At 35.6% G+C, this 9,900-nt stretch overlaps 1 protein-coding gene across 2 annotated transcripts; it reads left to right on the top strand.

Annotated features, from left to right (window-relative positions):
• Positions 1 to 1,517: 1,517 nt before the first annotated feature.
• LOC118751992 lies at positions 1,518 to 4,051 on the top strand (the record flags this gene model as incomplete). Of its 2 annotated transcripts, none has more annotated exon segments than XM_036486818.1 (5): positions 1,518 to 2,740; positions 2,799 to 3,157; positions 3,222 to 3,351; positions 3,409 to 3,773; positions 3,833 to 4,051. In XM_036486818.1, coding segments are annotated over 5 exon segments (2,296 nt in total), but the record flags the coding sequence as incomplete, so codon positions are not given.
• Positions 4,052 to 9,900: the final 5,849 nt, after the last annotated feature.

Below are 9,900 nucleotides of genomic sequence, written 5' to 3' on the forward strand. Positions count from 1 at the left end.
CTGTTGAACAGGAATTTAGTGAGGCTCCAGTAGAAGAAGGACGTGGTGGGGGAGGTTGTTTGAAAAAAATGGAATGCAACAAAGTCTAAGCGGTAGAAATTATAGCTGCTATTTCGGAGATCACCACATCTCACCAGACTTCAGTAAAAATCGAATCAGCAGCGTTAACCACTGAACTATGCACACCCTGTAAACCAGGGTTCGTATTTGCACACACATGCTCTGCTCACACACACGCCAGAAACACATTCAACTTGTACTCACTGCTCATAGGCATGTGTGTGCATAAGTGGAAAACAAACTCTGCTCACAGAAAAGTGTGTGCTGTTTGTTATTAAGCACATGCACATGTGTGTGAGCCGATTTTTGTACAAATTTCAGCCCATGCACATGCACATAATATATTTTTAAAAAAATTGGTTATTAAACGTTATTTTTTGAAAGACAATTCAATAAAAAGTGAGATGTTTGTTTTTTATATGACAGAAAACATATTAAAAAATTATTTTAAGATTTGGGATAGAAATCGAAGTGTATAAGTTTCTCTACGCAAAGCACACACATGTGCGTGTGCTTTATATTAATAAAAATAAAGTACACACATGTGCCCGTGCTTTTTACCAAACAGCACACACATGTGATGTGAGCAAGTTTTTAATTTTTTATATGCACAGCACACGTGTGTGAGCGTAAAATGTTAGGATGTGCTGTGCATGTGTGTGCAAATACGAACCCTGCTGTAAACTCTTGTTGCTAATCCATTTTCTTATTCAAGCGGCGTATTAGCTGCACTTGATAGTAGTTGGTTGAATAAGGAAATGGATTAGCAGCAAGAGTTTACGAGGTGTGCATAGCTCAGTGGTTAGCTCTACTGACTTTGCACATCGATGATGCGGGTTCGATTTCTGCTGAAGTCTATAAAAAAAACTCTGTTAAGGAGAAGTGCTATCCCAAAATTAGCAGCTATATCTTCTACCGCTTAGACTATGTCGCTTTTTCCATTTTTTCCTAACAAATAAATCGTGGTACAAAACTCAAAAACCTTGCTAAGAAGTAAGTATTATTATGCCACAATAATAATACATATCACCTTTATTCAGTTTGCTGCCGGTCAGATTCTCAATTTTTAATTTTACAAAAAAATTGGAATTCACATTCAGGATTTGACGTTTAGTGCCGGCACTAAATTTGGTATACGTTTCCGTGAATTTGAGACTTTCCTCTCTTTTGGTAGGTTATGCGTTTTTGAGGAACCTATTTAAATTGCCCATATGTGAATTTTCAACTCTCGCACTATAAATAAGTTCAGTACATAGAAAATTTGATGAAATTTTTGTTGGAAAGATGCAAAGGTCCATTTTCTTACCCGCAGATCGAAATATCCATCATTCACATTTGAAAATTACCATCTTCTTTGTTAAACCAATTACAAGTGAAACGAGTATTTATATTTTCTACGTAGTGTTAAAATATATTACAAGAAAATTTATACTTAACTATTAATATTATGTTTTTAGAGCCGAAAATCAAACAAAGAATTCTACAGAAAAACCGAAACGCACGCGTAAACGCCTCGTAGCAGTAGTAGATGATCCCTACGAAGTGGAATTAGTCCCAAGAAAATTTCGCAAATTAAGTGAAGAAAAGCGATTTCTGGGAAGTCATCCGCCAGTTAACCCTAGGGTTACGTCTTCACGTTCCTACAGAATAGACTCTGAACAATATATACACCCCGCGGCATGGCAGCATTCTAGTATTGTTGACCTAGAAAATGAAGAAGACATTGATTGTAAACGGAATTATAAGCTCTTCACGTATCATGTGGAGCATCGGTATAATACTTTGGTGGCAGACATCAATTTTAGACTACATTTTAAAGTGAAGGACTATATTGATGAGGAAGAAGAGCGTCTTGCAGAAGTAGAAGAACGCGATAACCTTTCGATCAGCGATCTAAGAGACTGGCCTCCTCTTTCGGAGGAATATGTGGAAAAATATTTGAATCTAGAAAATAGAGTTTTAGCTATAGGAGAAGCTTTAAAACAGTGTAAAAGGCCTAGGCTTGAAAAAGAACCTGATGTTATCAATAATAAAGTTACCACTCTTGAAAAAGTACAACATTCGGAACATAATATAGAATGTGATCACAGTTTGACTCGAAGCAAAGAAGAATCTGCCTCAGATTCCATGCAACATGAATCAGGTCTTAGTAATAGTATTGCCTTGAAAAACAGCTCGAGTGTGGATATTATTACAAATTTCAACGAATCTGCACTACTTGAAAATAGTGAAAAAGAAATTACTATAACCAGTGACGAATACATAAACGTAACAAATTTAACAGCGCAAAGTGCATGCTTGGGCCGTGATCTGAATTCGACGGAAAAGTCAATTTTGGAATGTATATACGAATCCGAAAATTTAGAAAATGCATCAGCTTTCAGTTTTCAAATGAAATCTTTTGAATCTAATGCATTAGGGAATTCTGCTACATTAAATGAAATTAATAAAAGTGAAATTGCCATCAGTAACATAGCGGAGCAGTCAAGAAATGATACTGGTTTAGGTGATAGCATTAAGGAACAAACTCAAATGAATGACTGTAGTAATATAAACATCGAAAAGAAAGGTTTGTTGGTTGACAATCCTGATTTAACTGATAATTCATCTGTACTACTTAATAAAGATCAGTGCGACCAACAAATAATTGAGGTGACGGCTGAAATGAAAACCAATGATGGTTAGTTTTTTTTTAATCTTGCAATTATGATTAAATCAATATATTTAACATTCCTTAGACGAAAACGAAATCCACCTGAATAAAATTCGTGTTTACCTCCCACATCTAGACGATGAGGGCGTATATTTTTCGGATTTGGATGACCAGGAGCAACGGATGCTATCACCCAGAGTAGTTACAACTGACGTTTTCCCTTGCATACCCAACAAGGAAAATATAACTATTATTGTTGATGATGATATAAGGACCCTTTTAAATATAGTAGATGATGAACCACCTCCTACATATACGATGCCTGTGCAAATCCGACCATTTATACCTCCCGTGAAGCTGAATATTTTCAAATTTCACGAAAAAATACTGAGGCGACGTCTGCTGTTTAAGCTTGGATCAGAAATGGAACTTTTTCTTCAATCAGTAAGTACATGAATTATATTGCCACCAATATAATAATGAATGCTATTTTATAAAAATACCATAGCGTTCAATGAAACGAATACACTGTACTGATGCAAATGAACAACGACAGTATAGACCAATGAAGTTATTTAACGACTCTTTAGATGCCGCAAACGAGGCAAAAGAAATTAACAGATATGATAGCGAAACAGGTTTCCTTAATTTGTTATTTTTCATAATGATTTGTTTAATAATTTCTAATATTCTAGACTATATTCTTAGCGACGGTGAAGATACGGAAGACTTCCTGGGATTTACTGAGGAAGAGCAAGCAAATAAGATTTCACATCGTTTAAGCAGGGATTCTGGCGTTGATGCAGATGTGCCGCTTACGTCTAACTTAAGCAAAGATACCAAGTTCCAACCAGAATATGCGGAAAAATATAATGAAAATACTCAGAATCCCCGTGATCCTAAGGATAGTGAAATCGAAGAGAGAAATAATAGTGAAATGACAAAATCTACTAACACGATTGAATTAACGAATGAAGTTCATTCAGAAATGAGTAATTCGATTGAGAATTCATCATTATTTATAGAAGACGTGCACGAGATTGAAAACTCTAAAACAAAGGTACTTGTTTGTAGAAACATCGAAAAGAGAAAATACAACTTTTTTAATTTTATTTCAAGATACAAAAATGGCATGAGTATTTGCATCCTATTTTAGCGAAGGCTCGGGAGCGTCACCATTTCGATGTTTTTCAGTTGGGGACGGAAATTATGAACGAACTTCAAAAACCTATTATATCCAGAAGCCATACTCAGACTTCATCAATCACATTCCAAGAAGTAATGATTAATAAGGATGAAAGTTATGTGTCACGCTACTTTTTATCAACTTTGCTACTGGTGAGTATTATCTTTGAATAAATAAACCCCAAATAAGCGTCAAATAGGGATTATGAGTCTAAAGAACTGTATGCATAAGTTATTAAACGCTAAGGTTATGTTGTTATTCCGCGGGGCCTGGGCTCGATCCCATTTTCCGACTAACATCAAAAACAAAAGAAAAGAAAAAGTTGTTTCTAATAGAGGTCGCCCCTCGGCAGGCAATGACATATCTCAGAGTTTATTTCTTTCATGAAAAACAGCTCATAAAAATACCATCGCCGTTCGGAGTCGGCGTAAAACTGTAGGTCCCTCCACTTTTTGTGACAACCAGAGCTAGAAAATAACAGTTGACACTTGCAAAGTGTCCGAAAAAAAACAGTCTTCACGTACACAATGGGAAGGTAGACAGACACATACCGCTGAATTCTGTTTTTGCGCAATCGACACTATGCTCAAGGAAATACCGTTGTTATCGTTTTTATTTGACGCCTTTTTTCCACAGACCACTTTGTCGCGAGCAAACTGCCGAAGTGTCTTTTGCGTATGTCTGTATCAGGGTTGTTGCGAATCTTCGCATTCGCAACCGCGGAGCTTCCGCATTAATTTTAACATTCGCATTCGCTCTCGCATTCGCAATAATCAATGGGGAGCTTTTGTGACTGCGAATGTTGTGCAAGTGCACTGATAAAACGTATATCTGGTAAACAAAATGAGAAATTGTGGCCAATATTTTTTGCCTGTGGGGATGCGACATTAAGTCGTGTTATCCGGGGGACTATTTGTGTAATAAAACTGGTCAAAAGTCAGACTTGTCATCTCTGATTAAAGTCTTTTTAAACATATTTAGGAAGTTCACAAGGAGTTGTATACTGTCGCATTGTTGTATGTCGTAAACTATAAACTGCTAAAACTATATTTAAGGCATTCGCCAGCTACCATAAAAGTCGTATTATGAAATTTCCCACCGTTAAGAAATAGTTGGTTGCTGTTTCAAGTCCTCTTAAACATTTATTTAGCCGATAAAAAGTTCACGACATACAAAAATACGGCACTTACGACACCTTGTGAACCATCTAGTTATTTCTCAAGCTCCTATATAACCGAGCTATCAATGGGCAGTCATACAAGCTAACACTTCTACCTGATCTTTGACATTCGTCAAAGGGAACATAGCCCTTTTAATAATATTTTTTCGGTTTTTTGTGGACCACTCTTAAAAACAAACTACTAGACATGAAAGAAGAAAGTGTGCGCTATAATTTTAAACCACATTTTCGTAATTGCTTTTGATGTTATATTCGTTTCAATCATTTCAAATATGGCTCTTTGGGAAATTTATTTGTAACAAAAATAAAAAAACAGTAATTTCGCTACTTGTCGGGCAATATTTTTTCAGAGGGTTTGGCGGTCGCGTGCTGTAGTGGTCAATGGTCAGCTCCGATGCAGTTCTCAAAAAGGAATTATTCTTGCACCGTAAAAAAGTGTATGACTGAAAGTCCTCCCAACTGCAGCGTCCTTCAAAAAGAATTTAAAATATTGTCAAGTTTCAATCGAGGAGAATTTATAATATTATCAAGTCTTACACGCAGATATTTGTCGCCTCGAGCGAGCAGTTATTTAAGTGGGCAGGTTTGATTTACAACCCCTTAAGAAACAAGCTGTAACCTGCAAAGACAGCAGCATTATTTTTATTAAATATAATAATAATAATAATAGATTGGCGCTTACACATTATGTTAGTGTTTGGCCGAGCTTCTCCTCCGATTTGTGGCGAGCGCCTTGATGTTGTCACACAGAGCGGAGGGACCTATTGTTTTTCATGGCAGAAATACACTCGGAGGTTTGCCATTGCCTGCCGAGGTACGACCGCTGTTAAGAAAAAACCTTTTTTCTATATTTTTGCGATGTTGCTTTGACCAGGGTTTGAACCCAGGCGTTGCGGAGAGGAAGCGTGCACTGCTTACCACTACTCCACATTATTAAATATAATGTTCCGATTTTTAATTTCAAGCTCTAAATACAATAAACATTGTCAAACACTACCTATCTAAATTATTATTTTTGAAACACTTGACATCCGCATCCGCGGATGTCTAAAATTCCACATTCGCAGCATCCCTAGTATGTATGCATGGTTGTGAGTGAGGCCCTTTTGTATGCGCCAACACATAACTGATGTCGTTTGCATCTGTTTGAATGTAGGGAGTATTAGAATGTCTGTTGTTGTGACAAAGTAAAATGCATATATATGTATGCACTAGGGACTTTTTCCGATCCCGGGATTTTCGGGATGACGAAGTCACAATGCCAGGATCCCGGGATTTAGATATTCATTACTTTTCAACAACTTGAATCGACAAAATTGCTTCTATATTGTTTGAGAAGCTCTCCTACCATGAAATAAATAATGAATAAATGGGTTTGAAACCATGGTACAATAATTACAGGTATTGTCTTCGCCGAGAGAGCGCATATTCCGATCTGCCTTATTTAAAAAATATCATTGTTGACTACACTAAAACGTTTACTGCTGGAAATATCCCTTTTTCCATACCCCATATACCATATACACTTGTGATCAGCTAATTAAAGCTGCAACATTTTGATCAATTTTGGCTATTTTTGTTTTGTTTATTTAATGTTTATTATTTTTCGATAAAATAATCTAGATTTCAAACTTTGTGCAAAAATTATGAAAAATCGGCAAAGTTTCAGCTAGAATTTCTAGATTTTTATGAGTATGCAGTTTAATAGCCCATTAAATTCTAGGGTAATAATGTGCAAGTCTTAAGTTGCTAAAAAATCGCGTTGATTTTTAATAATTTTTTGTCTGACTTCATGTCGCATTTTTCCATAATAATAGATTGGCGCTTACACATATGTTAGTGTTTGGTCGAGCTTCTCCTCCGCTTTGTGGCGTGCGCCTTGATGTTGTCACACAAAGCGGAGGGACCTACAGTTTTACGCCACTCCGAACGGCGATTGTATTTTTATGAGAAGCTGTTTTTCATGGCAGAAATACACTCGGAGGTTTGCCATTGCCTGCCGAGGGACGACCGCTGTTAAGAAAAAACCTTTTTTCTATATTTTTTGCGATGTTGCTTTGACCAGGGCTTGAACCCAGGTGCTGGTGAGTGAAAGCGCGCTCTGCTTACCACTACACCACAGCGGGCTTCATGTCGCATTTTTCCATACAAAAAAAAATTTTCGAATTTATTTTGTATGGAAAAAATTTGTAATGCAGTAAAAAAAAAAATTATTAAAAATCAGTGCGATTTTTTAGCAACTTAAGACTTTATTACCCTAGAATTTAATGGGTTATTAAACTGCATACTCAAAAAAATTCTAAAAAATCTGAATAAAAAGTTGAAAATTTAGCTGAAACTTTGCAGATTTTTCACAATTTTTTCACAAAGTTTGAAATCTGGATTTATATAGTGTTTGTTATATAATGAGCTAGACTTTTATTGAAAAATAATAAACATTAAATAAACGAAAGCAAAATAGCCAAAATTGATCAAAATGGTGCTGGCTTAATTAGCTGATCACAAGTGTATGTTCACGTACTTTTTTCAACAAACCATCTTATAGAGAACTTATTCAAATTGCAAAAGCTGAAAAAAAAACCATCGTATATACTTACAAGTATGGAATCCTATGCCCCTTTTTGTCTATTCTCTTTCTAACAGCGGACGTGCCTGCCAAACTGAAAAGCATGATGGCGGCAGTGTTTGACAGGCACGTTCGACGATGCGAACGGCAATGGAAGGTAAGAAATGGAAGATGGATGACATGAGAATGAAAGAATTATGAAATAGCAAAATGTCGAACCAAAACGAATTTCAAAAATCTGACAATGCGAATGACGTCAAAATGAAAGAAATGCAAAATACCGAAATGTCGAAACAGAAGAAATAGATGACAGGCACGTGTTCAAGGGTTTCGTGCAACAAAAAGAGTTGTTGTGTTGCGCCATTCAATATTACAAAAAAGTAATGTGGTTAAATACGCTTTTCTATAAAGTTGAAAAATTACATATTTCGCCAGCCAAAAAGTGTATAAATAAATATATAGCATATTGCTATAAGATTTATTTATAACAAGAAAGTCTAAGTTCGGGCGGAGCCGAACATTAAATACCCGGCGCAAGCATTAAATATATGTTTTCCACCTTTCCGAAAGCTACCGCTACATGATAAGCCGGGGTGTATACATTTTAAGTAAATTAGCGTCCTTAAATTTCGAAATATTGAAATTTCAAGCATTTCTGAAATTTACCATTATATGAAAAGCGGCCTCAATTTTAGTCCGATTTCAACAATTTTCAACGGTTTGCTTTTATGTGGCAAGCACAATAACCATACCGAGCTTGGTACAAATTGCTAGAACGGTTAGCGAGATACATATATGTGATCACAAGTGGGCGGTGCTACGCCCATTTTCCAAAATTTTGTCATAAACGTATTTCTTGGTAAAGAATTGTTGCAACCATCAATTTTGAATAAATTAGCTTCAATATTTACTGATTTATCGAAGTTTTTGTATTTCTCGAAATTACCGTTATATGGGAGGTAGGCGTGGTTATTGTCCGATTTTTAAAATTTTCAGCCATTTAGTATGTTGTACCAGGACCAACAACTGTGCCAAGTTTGGAAGAAATTGGTGTAGCGGTTACCAAGATATACACATGTAACCATAAGTGGGCGTGGCTACGCCCATTTTCCAAAGATTTATAATATTCATCTTTTCCGTCTGAAACTCATTGTAAGTATCAATTTTGAGTGAATTATCTTCAGTAGTTACTAAAATATCGCAGTTTTCGTATTTCTTAAAATTACCGTTATATGTGAGGTAGGCGTGGTTATTGTCCGATTTCGCCCATTTTCAATACCATACGTCCTACGCTCAAAAGAAGTTCACGTACCAAGTTTCGTTAAGATATCTCAATTTTTACTCGAGTTATCGTGTGCACAGACGGACGGACGTACGGACGGACGGACGGACAGACAGTCACCGCTTAATCGATTTCTCTTTTCATTCTGATCATTTATGTATACATTTGTCTATATCTATCTCGATTCGTTTTGCCTGTTACAAACAACCGTTATGTGAACAAAGTTATAATACCCTTGTGTACAAGTGCGCTCGGGTATAAAAATGGTACAGGCTTATGACCTTATTCATAAAAAAGAAAATAGATGTAAAGTAACATTAAAAAAATCGATTTGCTTACTTTTTAAGAATTTGGGAAAAACATTTAACTAAAGTTTTTGTGCACCCATCTCTTTTTCTGTTTATTATTTTCAAATTTTTCTTTTCCTTAATACTCATTGGGTTTTCATTTACACCCAGCAAAAATCAAAATATTTTATAAGAAATTTGTTGACCGCTTCTCGCACACTTCTCTCTTGCTTTTTTATCGTAGTTATTATTCTGTTGACATCTAAATCCATAAATTTTATGTTGTTGCCAATACATTGTTTTCCGGCGTTTCCTCTGTGAACTTTTATAACTACATTCATAAAAATATTACAAATTTTGGTTTATAATTTTTTTCCATCTTGTTATTGCTGAATATCAAAAAGGAATTAATAAATAATAAAAAGTTAGTTACAATTTTAGTGAATGGTTCTTGCAGATAATATTATTTTATGGTTGAAATGACTTGATCGCCGTCAGGAACTTATCAACTTTTTTGCCAAAACCAAAGCAGACGGGAAGAAAAAATAGTTGTTCATTAACGATTTGTCTGAAATATCGTTCTTGAAACGCGTTACTGCTCACTAAATTTGTAAAAATAAAAATTTTTCACTTAATTGTTATATTCTTCCTCATTGTGGTAAATTTACTCATCATCACAGCAGGGC

This window comes from Rhagoletis pomonella, unplaced genomic scaffold (assembly GCF_013731165.1).
Source record: "Rhagoletis pomonella isolate Grant_MI unplaced genomic scaffold, Rhpom_1.0 Rhpom_scaffold_01145, whole genome shotgun sequence".
Classification (NCBI taxonomy): Eukaryota; Metazoa; Arthropoda; class Insecta; order Diptera; family Tephritidae; genus Rhagoletis; species Rhagoletis pomonella.